This window comes from Rousettus aegyptiacus, unplaced genomic scaffold (genome assembly GCF_014176215.1).
Source record: "Rousettus aegyptiacus isolate mRouAeg1 unplaced genomic scaffold, mRouAeg1.p scaffold_m13_p_4, whole genome shotgun sequence".
NCBI lineage: Eukaryota > Metazoa > Chordata > Mammalia > Chiroptera > Pteropodidae > Rousettus > Rousettus aegyptiacus.
The window spans coordinates 37162664-37180414 of NW_023416307.1; the positions used below are offsets into that span (position 1 = coordinate 37162664).

At 31.1% G+C, this 17751-nt stretch overlaps 1 protein-coding gene across 2 annotated transcripts in view; it reads left to right on the plus strand.

Moving 5' to 3' along the window:
* Positions 1-17751, plus strand: part of PIK3CA (phosphatidylinositol-4,5-bisphosphate 3-kinase catalytic subunit alpha) — a 72264-nt gene that overhangs the window by 46007 nt on the left and 8506 nt on the right. For both annotated transcript variants that reach the window (XM_016159071.2, XM_036218794.1), the window contains 14 exons: positions 655-905; positions 2245-2490; positions 3212-3297; positions 7137-7242; positions 7758-7910; positions 7995-8129; positions 11807-11931; positions 12757-12838; positions 13181-13345; positions 13561-13664; positions 14627-14798; positions 15943-16049; positions 16591-16712; positions 17538-17616. In XM_016159071.2, coding sequence (XP_016014557.1) covers positions 655-905; positions 2245-2490; positions 3212-3297; positions 7137-7242; positions 7758-7910; positions 7995-8129; positions 11807-11931; positions 12757-12838; positions 13181-13345; positions 13561-13664; positions 14627-14798; positions 15943-16049; positions 16591-16712; positions 17538-17616 — 1933 coding nt within the window. The remainder of the gene's footprint in view (positions 1-654; positions 906-2244; positions 2491-3211; positions 3298-7136; positions 7243-7757; positions 7911-7994; positions 8130-11806; positions 11932-12756; positions 12839-13180; positions 13346-13560; positions 13665-14626; positions 14799-15942; positions 16050-16590; positions 16713-17537; positions 17617-17751) is intronic.

Here is a 17751-nt window from a genome sequence, read left to right on the forward strand (position 1 = left end):
CTCTACTTGAAATTCTTTTCAACTCTAGTATACTTTTTAAAATGGAATGGTCTTTTCATTTTCTCTAAAGTTTTTTATAAAAAATTTCCAACATTAAGTTATTGTACTGTGAACACCAAGACCGTTCTAACATAGTTTTAATCTTTCCATTTGTATCATCTTTTTTTTTTTTTTTTTTTTGTCCCCTGGTTTACTTTGTCTAAAAAGAAAAAACTAGAAACGCCCATCTTTTCCTTCCTCCCTCATCTCTTCTCTCATTCTGATTCAGCATCTTTCTGTAAGTCTCCATGATTCTTTCCCATAGTTACCAAAAACCCTTCCACTTTCGATACTGTTGAACCTTTGGTACTATAATGAGTCACTCTTGACAGGGATTGTATCCATGAAATAGTCCATGGTTTAGAATTGAAATTAGCTTGGTCTCGGGTCCTTGTTACCCACTAGTCAGTTTTTTGTGCTTGATGTAAAACATGAGATTTGGGCATGGTCTGGCAGGCCCTATCAGATTTGAAGATTTATCTGTATTTAATTGGTTTGATTAAGTCATTTCTGATTATGATTAGAGTAATGGTAATGCATACTTTTTGAAATTTGTCTCTTAAAAAATGAAATATATATTTGGCGATTGCATCTAATAATGTTTTCCTGTTATAGGGCAAATAATAGTGGTGATTTGGGTAATAGTTTCTCCAAATAATGACAAGCAGAAGTATACTCTGAAAATCAATCATGACTGTGTGCCAGAACAAGTAATTGCTGAAGCAATCAGGAAAAAAACTCGAAGTATGTTGTTATCATCTGAACAACTAAAACTTTGTGTTTTAGAATATCAGGGCAAATATATTTTAAAAGTATGTGGATGTGATGAATACTTCCTAGAAAAATATCCTCTGAGTCAGTATAAGGTGAGTAACAAGTTTCAAAAACATAAATTTTAAATTTAAAAAGTAATCACATTGGGAACTAATATCTGTATTTTCAGGACATACTTTTTAAAAAATAAATAATATTAGTAAATAGTGTTTATAAGTTTATTTTTATACTATAATTATTTAACTTGAGAAATTGAAAAATTTGAAAGAACAGATGCTGTTCTTCCTTTAATTGTATATTATTAATATTTGGGGATCCAGCTGTACATATGTGGATAAGCTGATTAACATTTTTGCAGTTGTAACAGTAGTTATAATATTATTCAGATACAAACATTTGATTTGGTAACTGTTTAAGTGTGCCGTAACGTAAGGAGTAATAATGTTTTAGGTATTCTGCACACAAAAAAATGTGTCATGTGATTTCTAGATAGCTCCAGTTCCATAGAGGAAATACTTTTATTAGCCAACAGAAATTTTAAATAATATGGAACTTGCACAAAAGGTTTTTCATGTGCCTTTCTTTTTTAAAAGGGGATTTTTGGGATTTATTTGAATATGCAATGTAAGCAATAAAGTAAATGTGTCCTTTGTCAAAAAAAAAGACCAAAAAACAAATTCATAAAAACGTATTGGCAGTTACACCAACCACAAAATATGGGGTATTTCATGATTTTTGCTTCCTCTCAAGCAGTGGCATTAGCACTATTAAATATTTCAAAAATCCATGATTTATTGTTACTTAAGATATGCTATTAATACTACCCTACTCTCTATGGTTTAGACCAATGTGATTTGTTTTTAATATAGCCCATAATTTTGTCAATCTCCTCTCTTTCTGATTTTTTTGTTTAGTTTTACTTTTTAACAAATGTTTCTCAGATTTGGGGACAAGAGCAAGAGGGCAACAACCCTTTAACTGGACATCAATATGGCTTAATAGATTGAATGATAGAAGCTTACTAAATGATGCTGCTTTTCCTTTAACAAGTGCAGTGTTTTCGTAATGAGTATCTTCAGATCCTTGTTTTTAATTTCTTTTTTCTTTTTATTTTCTTTTTGCTTCCAGTTAAGATAAGAACTATAGTGTAAAAGCAGAAATTTACACACACACACACACACACACACACACACACACAATTTCTATTCCAAGAGGTGCTTGGTTGATCCTGTGTTGTAACCTAACTCCCAAATGTCAGTATTTTAAATGTTGAGTATCACAGCTTCTAGTAATGTGGTCTGTAATGTTTGATTTTTTTATCACTTTTGCAGATTAGTATGTAAATTCTCTCATAATACTCTTACATGATGCTTTTAAAATGAAAAACCTTATAAAAAATGGCTTCTCCCCATCCCCCTTAATCTCTTACAGTACATAAGAAGCTGCATAATGCTTGGGAGGATGCCCAATTTGATGCTGATGGCTAAAGAAAGCCTTTACTCTCAACTGCCAATGGACTGTTTTACAATGCCGTCTTATTCTAGACGTATCTCCACAGCTACACCGTATATGAATGGAGAAACATCTACAAAATCCCTTTGGGTTATAAATAGCGCACTCAGAATAAAAATTCTTTGTGCAACCTATGTGAATGTAAATATTCGAGACATTGACAAGGTAAAATCGTGTTGACACTTATTATCTTATATAAACCTTTTTTATTGAGCAACATAATAATCTTGACCTGCAGTATGTGTTTAGATGGCTAGAAAACCACCCATCTACCTCAGCTATTACACAGTTTATTGTTCTTTGTCTGTAATTCTAATCTCCTTAATTCTAATATTCTAATATCCATAATTCTGAATTCTTAAAACCAAAAGTTTTACAGAATATATTTGGAAGCAAAACCTGGCCCGACCTGAAGCGAGGTTTTTTATAGTCTTTGTTTATCCCACTTACTATAAATATTCACGTATTTGTTGAAGAAATATTAGTATCTTCATGGAGTGTTGTTCTAACTGCTGAGAGTGTTAAGTAATATTTAGTATATGTACCAATTTATCTTTTTAAAACATGAAAAACTGAATTCCATAACTGGCCTAAAGGAATTGTGGGTCTGTACTGATTTGTATTAGTCTGATGTCCTCCTGAAAACAGCAGCAAATTTTGGTGAAGAATCCGCATCACTATTAACTTACTATATATGTGAAGAAAAGGAGGACTGAAAAGCTATACCTAAACAGAAACTTTTAATGAATTCTCTCTTTCATATCAGTTACACTATTTTGATATTGTTTAATGCTGGTTCTGTCCAGTATGTATGTGCGCTGTGTATGTATTGTGTATGAATGTGTATATATATTTGTATGCACATACTCTTTTTTTCTTTTTTTAGATCTATGTTAGAACAGGTATCTACCACGGAGGAGAACCCTTATGTGATAATGTGAACACTCAAAGAGTACCTTGTTCCAATCCCAGGTAAGGAAGCATTTGGATTTGTGTCTCTAAAAGTCATACTAATGTTTAGCAAAGTAATCAATAAAAGTAGTATAGTTCACATTATTAGTTTTATACAAGTCATATAAATTACCAGACATTTACATATAGAACATAAGGACTTCCTATCAAATGAGTGTCAATCACAGGATCACTGTTGATTCTCTCTAAAATTTGATATGTAGGGTTTTTCTAATTCTCTCTTCTCATTGGATCAAGGAGAGAACAGAATATGGTTACAATTTTGTATTGATAATTCTTCTACATTAGATTCATAAGCTTATTTTAGCATTTTATTTCTTTCTTAATCTCCATTTACATTAAAGAGAAGTGAGAGTTGGCAAACAACTTCGGAGCTGGACTCTGAGGCAGTTTTCTTCACATCACTCCAGGAATAGAAAAATATGACTTTCAAATAAAGAGTCTTTGGGAATAAATCAATTTCTTAGGAGGAGGTGGAGTTACTGGGAACATTTTAAATTATTACTGCTTGGTTTAATGATGATGTAAAAGATAGTATAATCCAAAAGCTTGCCATCCTGCCATTTCTCTGCCTTCCTCTATAGAATCATTTGGAAATAAAAGTCTGCCTCTGAATATATAACAGTAATATTTTAAGAGAACTAAAATTGATATTAAAATTTAAAGATATATTTTATAAACTCGCAATAGAACTAACTAGTGAATCCTTCAGAAGTAAATGTTATATTGGACTGAATTCTAAAAGTTAAGAAAAAGTTTTGATAGAATGGTGGCTAGAGGTCACCACCATTCTAGAGCCTAGTTGAAGTTCAACGATATGGTAGCCTTCTCTACCTGGAGGAAGGGAAATAGTTCCTCAAGCTACCTGACCCATTGTAGGTTAGAACAGGTATCTCCAACTCCCAGGACTGTTACTAGTCTATGCATGGCGTCTTAGGAACCAGGCCACACAGCAGGAGGTAAGCAGCAAGCTACTGAGCAAAGCTTCATCTGTATTTGCAGCCACTCCCCAGCACTAGCATCACGATCTCAGCTCCACCTTAGATCATTGGCTTAAGATTCTCATAGGAGCACCAGTCCCTGGTGCCAAAAAGGATGGGGACCGCTGGGTTAGAACTTATGCTGTGGCAACAGACAATCCCCAGATCTTTTAAAATTTCTGTTAGAAGAACAAAAGTTTATTTACCACTCATATTGAATGACTGTCTAGGTTGAGTGGGGTGGTTGTGCAAGGAACGGTAAAACAATATTTGAGTAAAAAAAAAATGTTTTTTCCAAATTTGGTAAAAGCTGTAAAACCAACAATCTAAGAAGTTCAGCAAGCCCCAAGCCAAAACCCCAAAATAACATTGGGTAGACTTATCCTAGTTGTTTCAAGTACCAAAAAGTAAACTAGCTTTATAAAAGTAAAAGGTAAATTTATTTAATGAAATAAGATTAAGATGTCAAAATTTTAGTGAATTAAAAAAGCTATTTAGCAAAGACATAAAGACATATTCTATTATCTTTTCTTCAAGAATTCTGTAGTCTAAAAGGTAAAATCCCTATGGTAGAAGTATGAATATTTAAATAAATATTAAACTTTTTTGTATTTACCCAAAAGATAGAAATAAAAAAATGAAGTTATTGAAAAGATAGAAAAGAAGATTTTTAAAATTCTTACTGAGATTAAGTGATTGTTCCAAATCTTTGCTTTCCATATGCTAGATAAATTACTTTATGATTTCTTCATAAATGTTACCAGTTATCTATCAAAATCAAAATCAATCTGGACTATATCTATAAAACCATTGCCTAAATATAAAGAACTTATTTGGGTGAGTGAGTGACTGAGTGAGTGTGTGTGTGTGTGTGTGTGTGTGTGTGTGTGTGTATGTGTTTAAGGAGAACAAACATGCTTTTATTTGGCTAGCATAGCACTGTAAACAATTACACTCATAGGCTATAGCTCTCATAGAAAATGTGTAGAATATTTCCCATTAACTATGAGAAATTCTAAAGATTTAAAAATAATAAAAAGCCCAGGTGCATTTACTGTGGACTTACCAAATCCCACAGTATTTCTTCTCCCTACGTGTATTGTTTCTTTTTTCCTTTAGAATTCCTTCTAGCTAAGTTCCCTCATTTTAAATGTAAATCTTCTCTGTGTAAGTGGATCGTATATATTTTTTTATCCTCATCCATACTCAAGCAAAGATACTAGAATAAATAGAACTTAGTTTACTGATAATCTTATATTTTAATGTGGCTAATTAAAAATAGAATTTTTATATCATTTTGTTGTTAAATCTTGTTTCATTTTCAATAAAAAAATAGAATAGAATTTTGAAGAAACCATTTGAAGAGTTTTCAAAATTAATGTCTAGCACTTCAGCTTTTACCATGGACCAGTTACTCTTCTAATCAATTTACTTACATTATCTCATCGAATCTTTACAACTACTGTATGAGAGTAGGTACTATTATTAGTCCCATTTCAAAGGAGAAACAGACAAAGTAATGCTCACACATGTAGTAAAAGAGTAGAAACAAGATTCTACTCCTGGTAGTGTGAGTTCTGAGTCCATACTCTTAACCATTGCTTATAATGTTTTTGAAAAATGTTATATAACAACTATTTTACTTGGCTCTTTACAAATATGTCACCAAATGTAGACATAATTTCACATGTAACATTCAGTAAATTGAAAAGAATTTATCATTAAAATTTGAAAAGAATTTTATCGTTAGTTTTTATAGTAACTTCATTCTTTCCTTATTATGAATGTGAAATTTTATTACTTGCGAAGTAGTGCTAAAATTCAAATACTTTCTGCTAACATATTTTTTATTTTCATATACTGACATGTAAATTAATGGGTTCTTCTGAATAAAACTACATCATCTATAAAAGTAATTAAATGTTGTAATATAATAGGAAAATCATTTTATCTTGTTTCGTTTCTCTTTTCCATTTGCTTTTTTTAATAAGCTAATTTGATTTTTTTTTAACCGAAGTATAGTGCAAATGCATAAAAGTATACAAATCATCATTACACAGTTCAGTGAGTTATTAAAAAGTAAATACCCATACACTGGTCAAGAAATAGAACTTTTAACAGCATTCTAAAAGCCCCTCTTCATACCTTCTACCAATCCATTAACCTTCTCTTTACCCCAAAGTTAAACTATCCTGACTTTTAACACTATTGATTAGTTTGACTGTTTTTGAGTTTTATGTAAATAGACTCAAGGAGTAGATATTCTTTTGTGTCTGTCTTCTTTTACTCAATATTATGTTTGCAAGATTTCATCTGGTGTTTATTTCCATTGCTGTATTCCATTATATGAATGCACTGCAATTTATTCTACTATTGGATATTTAGATTGTTTGCAGTTTGGGGATATTGCAAATAATTCTACTAACATTCTGTTTACAAATGCACAAATTTATCTGGCTTTATACTAGAGGAGGAGCTGAATCATAGATTGATTTTAGTAAGATTATGCTTTCAAAATTGGTTTATAAATTACACCTCCACTAGCAGTATATGAGATTTACTCTTACTACACATCCTTACCATTCCTTAGTATCATTAATCTTTATAGTTTTAACCAATCTTTCTGTACAGTGATATCTCCATGACATTTTATTTTGCATTTTATGAAAGACAAATGATATTGACTACTTTTCTTGTTTATTGGCCATTTGGATATGATCTTATGAAATGTCCATTCCATTCAATACCTATTTTATTTTTTTCTTGATGATTTGTTGTAGTCATTTATATACTCTGGACAAAGCCCTTTTTTTTTTTTCTTTTTTGGTAAATTCTTTTTTCCTTTAAAATTTTACATAGGTGGAATGAGTGGCTGAATTATGATATATACATTCCTGATCTTCCTCGTGCTGCTCGACTTTGCCTTTCCATTTGTTCTGTAAAAGGCCGAAAGGGTGCTAAAGAGGTAAAGTATTTTAGAAGGAACAATTATATTCACTTCTAGAAACTCCTAATTATACTGCTGATTGGATTTTTGTCAAGAAATGAATGTTGTTTTGCTATATGCAAAATAAATAAAACATTTTAATAAATAAATATATCATAGAAGAAAACTTTGGGATAACTTTCAGAATTTATTTATGATGAGAGAGTATGTCCTGAGATCATATCGATACAGTTTTTTTAGACATGCAAAGTCGACTACACACAAATATCTATTAAGTAATCACATTTAAATATATGTTTTGCATGCTTTGGTTAATATTTTGTATCGATAATTAAAGAAAATACATATAATTTCAAATGGGAAAAAGGAAAGCAAGTTTTTATATTTTGAAAAAAATGAATGTGGTTTGTTATAGACATTATTGTAGAGGCAGTTGTTGAATTCTCCTTGCTGAGGAAGAAAAGAGTTTTGAAATGCATTCTCTAATCCACACAGTATTGAATGTTTTTCTGTGTTTTTTTTTTTTTTTTAAGGAACACTGCCCATTGGCCTGGGGAAATATAAACCTGTTTGATTACACAGATACTCTAGTATCTGGAAAAATGGCTTTGAATCTTTGGCCAGTACCTCATGGATTAGAAGATTTACTGAACCCTATTGGTGTTACTGGATCAAATCCAAATAAAGTAAGCTTTTTCATAAATCATAATTTTTTTCTTTTTATAACAGTCAAACAGAATATATATAATAACTTTTATCGCATCTCCTAGGAAACTCCATGCTTAGAGTTGGAGTTTGACTGGTTCAGCAGTGTGGTAAAGTTTCCAGATATGTCAGTGATTGAAGAGCATGCCAATTGGTCTGTGTCCCGAGAAGCAGGATTTAGTTATGCCCACGCAGGACTGGTAAGGCAAATCACTGAGTTTTCTTAAGTATTAATTATAATCAGCGGATTTGGATACATACTCTTTGTATGTATGAAAGGGTTTATGTGTTTTAATTACACTGGCATAGCTACTATAGGCCCTAGGACAATATTGCAGGATAATAAAATTCTTTATATACTAAGTACAAATTAAAATCATTACTGAATTCTATCAGATACTAAAAGTATAAACTTTTTGACATTAAAAAGGGATTCTCTTTCTTGAAAAACGTAGCCACTATTTTATAAGTTTAATTCTTTGGTGATAATTGTTAATATTTATCAAGTGCTTACTGTATACCAAATGCCATACCAATCACTTTTCACGTGTTATTTATTTTAAAAACAATCTCTATAAAGGTAGGTAGGTGCTATTTCACCAGTAAGGAAACAGGCTTAAGGAGTCTAAAGAACTTATTTGATATCACTCTTTAATAAGTATTGAACCTCTTACTTTTAACCATTCTGTTATAACTGAACAGGAATTTCTTAATTTTTTATCAGGATAAGCATTCCCATGACATGTCCGTAGTCCTGTCCAATTAGTTATACCTATAAACTAACTGAGTTACAAGAATAAAGTCACTTGAAAACTCATTATCTCCTATTTTATTCATTCAGCCATTGAATTCAATTTACTATCAGGGTCTATTGGAGCCAATTGTAACTTTTGAGTTTCTTTTTTGAGTAGGTCTAATGCTTTGTGAGGATTGATATTTTATGACTTTTTTGCTAGAACTTTTTCAAAAAAAATATTTTTATAATAAACTAAAGATTTTATCTTTCAATTAATATTGAGTTTGTTGAAACTTTTATAAATCTAAGGTATGTTATGGGATCTTAGTTTTTCTATTTAATTAATATTCATCAAATACTTCCAACTATGCTTAAAAAAAACTAAAGTAATATGAAAACATAGGATAGAATAGCCTAGAAATATGATAAAATAGTGAAATAAATCATCAATATTATATCATCCTTCAGTCTTCTTATTACATTGCCCAGTGTCTTGCATCATCTTTCTAGAGATGTAAAGAAGTCTGCATACATCACCTTTGTAGTTTTTTGTTGTTTTTTAGGTTCTCATTGAACATTGTTTAGAATTTAAAAATTCTCCCTTTCCACTCATAATGACAAAGAAAAGCAAATTGACAGAAGAAAATATTTCACAATTATTAGACAAATCAGAATGCAAAGAGACAGATAGTAGCTTTAGAGTGCTCAAAACTATTGACATCTTAGGTCAAATAGCTCTTTGTTGTAGGGGCTGTTATGTGTATTATAGGAAGTTTAGCTGCATGCTTGGCTTGTATCTACTAGATGCAAGTAGACCACCACCCTAAGTTGTAACAAACAAAATGTCTCCAAACAATCTCAAGGCCCCTGGGAAGTGGAGGTGACAGACAAAATTATCTCAGTTAAGAACCACAACTTTAGACTCTAATGATAATAGTGAATTGATCACATAAGTAAAAATTCAGATGACAATAACCTAGATGAATTTTCTCAAGCTCAATAAATGATGAGTGAACAATATATTTCCAAGGACAAAAAGGAAGTATGGTATTTACATTCAGTTAGCCATTCAGCAGGAATGACTTTATCACATGATTTTTTTTTTATAAGAGCCCAGACCACACTTTATGTTTTACAGTATTCTTTCCATCTTTTATGATACACTTTCTAAGTGGATAAATGCTTCAGGCAAGTGTATATATAAAGATGACTGGAAGGAAAAAGGTGATGTAGAAATTTTTAAATTCCTTGAATTGATTATTCTGATTGTATATGTAAATAGAAAATAGAAATGTTTTACAATTACGAAGCCAAGAAAATGGCCATTCTAATGAAATTATGAGCTACCAAAGTTTGCAAAAGTATTGCATTTTGACATGCAAATATGAGAAGAAAAACCAGAAGTAATGATAAGCTAGAACTTAGTAGATATGTATTTAAAATCTGGAACCAATATTTTACAAAATGAATATGTTCCAGGCTCATGCATGATAGTTAACAAGCAAGCAAGTAGTTGCATTCAAAGGGCGTTGCCCTCTTTGGATTATAAATTTGGTTTTACTATGCTTACATTCTTATTAAGATGTCTAGCATAATTGTTTTTCCGCATCACTTTATTCTTCTTTAAATTATTTTATGTTAAAAATATAAAAAATAAAAATAAGTAATTAACATAAAAGAAGTAAGAGTCCATTAGACCCAAATGGTAAATAGTAATGACTACTTTTCCTGGTGAATTGAAGATTAAGTATTTATTTTCTCTTACCTGGACAATTGCAATAGGTTCCTAACTGGTTTCCCTCCTTCCACACAGCAGCCAAAATAATATTTATTAAACATAAATCACAGTGTTCATCCTTTAAATAGCTTTCACTAAAAATCCAAACCTTTTACCCTGACCACAAATTTTAATGCTCTAAACTTGACTTCGTATCACTCTTCTCCCTCATCTGCTGGGCTTCAGGCTCATTGGCCTTCTTTCTCCTTCACCCAACTCATTCTCTCCTTGGGGCATGTTCATTGTTTCCTCCATCTGCAGTAGTCTTTTCCTGATCTTGGTGTGGCTGGTCCTTTCTTTTCATTTGGATTACAAATTAAAAACTAGCTTCCTGGAGGCCATTTTCAAACACCAAGTCTACAGTAGCCACTCATTCTCAGTGACATCACCCAGAGTATATCCACTCTCCAATGTTTTTCTTATGTGTTCATTTAATTTCCCACTATAATGGAAGCCCTGTTAGTACAGGTTTTTATACTATTTTATGACTCCAACAGTAAGAACAAGAGAAGATACACAATACATGTTTTAATAAATATTTGGTGAATGAATACATGCCAGTAGTATTTCTTTATGCTGTTAGACAAATTAACAATTTTTAAATGTATAAAAACCAAGTAGCATGAATATTTGCTTTCATTTTTAGCTATTAGGAATATGTGTAACCCATTCTAAGGGATGTATATCTGTTTTGCATAATGTAGTAATACACTCATAATCATTCATTATGTAGTTACTTTATCTATATTTAAAGGAAATAAGTACATTACTTGGAATCTTGGAATTACACCAGAAGTTATGGTATTTTTTTTTTTAGTCTCTATACATTCAATGTATGGTGTATTAATGGGAGTGTATCTTCTTTTTTCCCTTATTTATTTTTACTTTTAAATTTGAAAGCCTTAGAGTAATTATAATGATATATTCAAGCAAAGATTATAAAAGAATTATGTTGTTATTTTATTATTTTACTATTTCTTATTCTCTTATTCCAGAAACATTAATAGATTAGTTAATAGACTACTAGGAAGGGGCCTCATCAGAATAAGAAGTAAATTATTCACTACTACCCCCTAGTATCCCAATCAGGTCTTTTCCCTGACCAACTTTGTCATTTTCTGTTCTGTGATTGATGGTAATGTTAACCAAGTAAGTTATTGGATTTGTTCCACAAATACTATCTTAAGTTGATGCTTCCCTTTCCCTGAAAACAAAGCCTTTCAATGAGAATAGTAAACTATTTCACAATAGTTAATAAACAACATAAAGTTTATTGACAGTTTTCTTTTTTCATAGGTCAGTCATGAATCCTGGGTGGCAAAAATGGCAAAGAAAATTATATAAGATACTGCTTTATTTTACAGAGTAACAGACTAGCCAGAGACAACGAATTAAGGGAAAATGATAAAGAACAGCTCCGAGCAATTTGTACCCGAGATCCTCTATCTGAAATCACTGAGCAAGAGAAAGATTTTCTGTGGAGCCACAGGTAAGTGTTAACATGGAGGGTCTCTGTTTCTGTCTTATGTTTCAGGAGAAAGAACTGACTTTGGCTGATCTTTTTAAAGCTGTGGACATAGACCAGTATTTCTAGAAAACCGTGATGCATTGGAACTAACCTTGCACATTGAAGGCTTTTTCAAATTCTAAATTCTTAATATGACATTTTTTAGGATTGGTTGTTGTTTTCGTTTTTTAATAAAATTCGGAATTAACAAAAATATCCTGTAGTTTTAGATCAATTTAATTGTGACTTAGTTGTTCTAGATATTTCAGTTCTTAGGAGTTTTCTCTTTTTTTTCTTATACTTCCTCAAGTAATAATGTAATGCCTTATTTTTATTTCTGAAGAAATTATGCTACTACTCGGTAAGTGCACACTGGTTTATTTAAATAAAGCAGTTGTAGTGCATTTCTGCATGAAGTCCATTAAAACATAAATTCTCTCCAGTGACCACAGGCGAAGTGATGACTCTTCTCATGGTTCATGTTGCATAAGTGGGTGAATGAAAGGAGCCTTATAAAAAGTGTTATTAAATAAACTCATAATTTTTCCTAAGTAAGTATCTATCTTCCATTGGGATTTTCCTTTTGTCCCTATTGTCATTATAACTGTGCCTAAGTATACATGTACATATATATGCAACTAAAGTGTTAAACACTGATTCCTTTTTATTTTAAGGAAGGCTAGTAATGGAAAGAGAGTTTTAAAGTGTTTGGAACTTCTTAAAGATTGAATAGTTGAAAATTTAGACATCTAGGCCTTTTGAATAACATAAAAGAATTTTTTGTTTTGTTTTGTCTTTTCCACACAGGCACTATTGTGTAACTATCCCTGAAATTCTACCTAAATTGCTTCTCTCCGTTAAATGGAATTCTAGAGATGAAGTAGCTCAGGTAAATGTGTGTTTGAGATTACTGAATAACTGTTGCACAAAAATGGTATGTTGCACAATTGGTATGTTGCTCAAATTGTTTTCTCTCAGGAAGTCTGAATAAGTATGAGATGAAATACACTGTTTTAAATTAATTAATAATAGTAATATAGTGGAGAAAAATACTGTTCACATACCTCCACTGATAAAATTAATTAGAACTGAACATTGTAAGCACTTAATTCATAAGAGGGGCTTTTACCTAAACTAATATTAAATTAAGAAATTAAGGCACTGTCTTAGAAAGTTCATTCATAACTGTCTTTGCTTTATAAATATGATTTATGGTATTTCTCATACACAGATGTACTGCTTGGTAAAAGATTGGCCTCCAATCAAACCTGAACAGGCTATGGAGCTTCTAGACTGCAACTACCCAGATCCTATGGTTCGAGGTTTTGCTGTTCGATGCTTGGAAAAATATTTAACAGATGACAAACTTTCTCAGTACCTAATTCAGCTAGTACAGGTAAAATAATGTAAAATAGAAAAATGTTTTATTCTAAATGCATACAACTTCCAAAAGCTACTGCATTAACTGGTTTTATGCTTTTTAAAAAAATGAGTTTTGTTACCAGTAGTATCTATTTTCTTTCGAAAAAAGTTTATTCAAATCCAACCATGCAAAAACTGACTCCGTTTGATGTAAAGTTGTTTTTCGTCTCTTTGTTTTTAAACACATAGGTCCTAAAATATGAACAGTATTTGGATAACTTGCTTGTGAGATTTTTACTCAAGAAAGCATTGACTAATCAAAGGATTGGGCACTTTTTCTTTTGGCATTTAAAGTAAGTTCAACTATTTTCCCATTAAACTCTTTAGATACATACTACTTTCTTAACATATGTATAAATAGCTATTATTTATATACCAAACTTAGTTTGGAAGAATTTTTTTATACTGAACATACTTTGAACCAATGATGAGCCTCCCCTCAACTTTTTATCTTTAACATTAACTAAGCAGTAAAATTCAAAACTGAATTTTATACAGGAATGAGGGCTGAAATATTTTTAAAGATTTTTATTCTACTTTAAGCAAAGTTAAATTTGCTAGATTAATGTTGATTTATGTTGCAATTGGTTTCACTGTATGTGCGGATTAAAATATCCCCCCAAAAAGAAAAAAACTCTTACCTTGGAAATTAGAAGAATAACAACAAAATCTCAAGTTTCTTACTAGAAAACAAGCTAATTAAGTATAAAAAGTATTTTATAGAATATGATATATCTGCTACGCAGAGTTAGGGGTCATATCCTTTTTTCTAAATTTAGAAACAGATTTGTAATTAACATGATTTTTTAAATGTTAAAATAAATTAAACGTGGAATCTTGAAGCTGGGTTTAAAACAAATTCAGACATAGTATAGAAAGGGACATGTATGCTAGCAGAGTCAAATAGTATTCACTGAGTTATTAACTCCCTCTGTATTCATTTTATTATTTGTGTACTTACTTTCCTTTTTTCCATGTTTATATATCTTGTTCTAAGATTAGTAAGTGAAAAGAAGTTGAAATAAACCTAAAAGCCAGTTTATTAAATTTACATTTTTAGGAACTACTTGAAACTCTTGATTGTTTTGCTTCTAAATGATAGGTTTTAAATCATTTTATTGTTAGTGTGATTATAACATTTATTGGATTTAGAAAATGGTTTTTTTCTTTTCTTAAAAAAGATTATATACTCACTTGACTGTATATGTATATGTACATGGGTTTTTTTCCTTATAATCTTTCACTGTCCTTTTAGATCTGAGATGCACAATAAAACAGTTAGTCAGAGGTTTGGCCTACTTCTGGAGTCCTATTGTCGTGCATGTGGAATGTATTTGAAGCACCTGAATAGGCAAGTTGAGGCTATGGAAAAGCTCATTAACTTAACTGACATTCTCAAACAAGAGAAGAAGGATGAAACACAAAAGGTAAGTGACTCTTTAGTTTGTTTTTGAGACTCTCGTCATTGGAATGGGGCAGGGTTATTTGAGAACCTCATATATATGCAGATCATGTATCATAGAATCAAGCATATTAGGATTTGGATCCCAGTCCCATTGCCTCTCAGCTGTGTAATGTTAGACACATTATTTAGTCTTTGAGATTCATTTTCCTCATTTGGAAAATATGAATAATACTTCCTTCATAGGGTTGTTGTGAGAATTAAATTATGTGAGATATGCAAAGCACCTGTCACAGTCCCTAGAACATGGGAGGTACCCGGTAAATGTTAGTTCTCTCTTCTTTCCCTTCCTTTCTCTTTTATATAGCCCTAACTTTTAAAAATAATTTTTCCTTATTTTGTGTCATTGTTTATCTTTTAGTAAAGTGACCTTGAAAACGAGTGTAAAGAAATGTTTTTACATTTCTAAGTATGAAATGGACTCAGTCACTCAGTGAATATATCACATACTATAGTCATCTGCAGTCTAACTTAATGTTACTGAGGAACATAAAATGTGAAGATTTTTCATGGCCTTTTCCTACTCTATATCCTTTATTTAATTCACTATGTTTTATAATAAAAAGTGAGATCATTTCTCAGCTCTAATGAAATGAAAACAACAATAAAAAAAAATCCCAGTTTATTAGTGAGTCCCCGAAGGAATGTAAATTTACAGAGAATGTAAATTAAGAGTACTGAATGAATTTTTCCAGCATCTTCATTAATATTGCTTGAGGAGAAAAAAAAACTTTAAAAGACAGTTATCATTTTAATCTAAATGTCATTCAATGTGACTGAGTCGATTTTATTGAAGTTATAATGTATAACAAAATACAGGTTAACGGAGAATAACTATTCTGTTTCTGATGCCAGAATTGTGAGCAGGAGTGGACTCAACTTCCTTTAAAGAATAAAATTTATTATATTTATTTGTAACTAAAGAAAAAAGAAACTGCCCAATTCGAGTGTTTGCTGTGTTATACAAACTCTTGCAATTAGAAGGTAGCCATTCTAGAATATGGATTCAAAGACTACATAATACTGAGGTTCCAGTGTATAAAAAAGATTAACACTTAATTTTACTTTTACAAAATCAGTTTCTAACCGTGATTGTGTTAATTTATCAGGTACAGATGAAGTTTTTAGTTGAGCAAATGCGGCGACCAGATTTCATGGATGCTCTGCAGGGCTTTCTATCTCCTCTAAACCCTGCTCATCAACTAGGAAATCTCAGGTAAAGTGCTTTATTGGAAGTTTTATTGATATACTTAAATAGGTACCTTTCTGGAGAAAATCTTGAGAAAAGTCAAAATGTTCATTATAATTAGAATGTTCAATTATGTACTCCTCCCTCTCCCATTCTCCTACCCTTTAAATAAGAGTTGTAAAATTTCCTTAAGTTCAGAACTGCATTTATTCAGAATGAGTTTACTACTTTAATAATAGAGTTAAAAACACTCTGTGGCCAGAATTTTGGTATCATAGGGTAAGAAATGGAATGTAATATCTGTAAAACTAATGATATATCCCAATATTTGTTGAAAATTCACATGCTATTATATAAGAAATTTTTAAGCTGAACATTTATTTTTTCTTTATAGTCCCTAAGAAATGAAGTAGTGTCATTTATAGTCCCATAAATGAAATTGAGTAGAAAGTTTAAAAGTTTTATAACACTTCAGAAAACTATATTGTGTACGTATCTTAAAATAATTTTGAGGATAAAAGAATAACAAAGCTAAGGTGCCTAGTAAAGTTTTTTAACTATTTTAAAGGCTTGAAGAGTGTCGAATTATGTCCTCTGCAAAAAGGCCACTGTGGTTGAATTGGGAGAACCCAGACATCATGTCAGAGTTACTCTTTCAGAACAATGAGATCATCTTTAAAAATGGGGATGGTAAGGAATAGTATTAATGAACTTATGATGCATGAATTTAGATGTCTTTTTATATACAGGATATTTATGAATCATGAAGACGATTGAAAGCCATTTAAGAAATATGCATGGGGTAAAATATAATATTAAGCAGATGCCTTAACCTTTAGAATATGTACGTATAATTACTGTAAAGAAGTACTAGGTTTAGGATTAGAAAGCCTGAAATCACTTTCTAACTATCATTTGCTTAGCTGTGTACACATCCATTTATTCCATAAATATTTGATATGCTAGACCATGGGGTTATAAGAATAAACAAAACCACAATCCCTGCCCTCTTAAAACTTACAGTCTAACAGAAAAAAGAGAGATGTTAACAAAGAATTACAGAAATAAAATTATAACCATGGTACAAAGGAAAAGTATAATCTGCTAAGGAATCATGTAAGAGAAGGCCCTGATTTACTTGGAGAACAGGCTGTGGGGGAGCAGTCAGGGGATCACTGATAAGTTTCCTTTGGGAAATGACATTTCAGCACTGAATTCTGTTAACCCAATATTGTAATATAAATATTCAAATTTCAGAATTCAGAATTATAAGTACTCCAAATATTTTGATGTAAAATTTTTGTGAAACGGCTTAGCTTACCCTGTAATGTTGCGTAGATGGGTTTATGTGATACTTTAGAAATGGGTTAAAGAATCAGAATATTGCTTCCTTATAAATTATTCTGAAGAGTAAATGTAGCTCGATTTATTTTCCATTTGAAAACAGTGTGATGACATGATACCCAATTTCGCATTTATGGCATTAAGTGGTGGTACATATTATTTGAATTTCAGATTTACGGCAAGATATGCTAACACTTCAGATTATCCGCATTATGGAAAATATCTGGCAAAATCAAGGTCTTGATCTTCGGTAAGTAGCCAATAAAGCACCATGTATTTTGAAAGTTATCCTGAAAAAGTAAACTATTACTAAATTTTAATTATAAAGCATAGAGAGGCATATATCTATAAAGAAATATATGGAATTAACTAGTGTTAATTACAC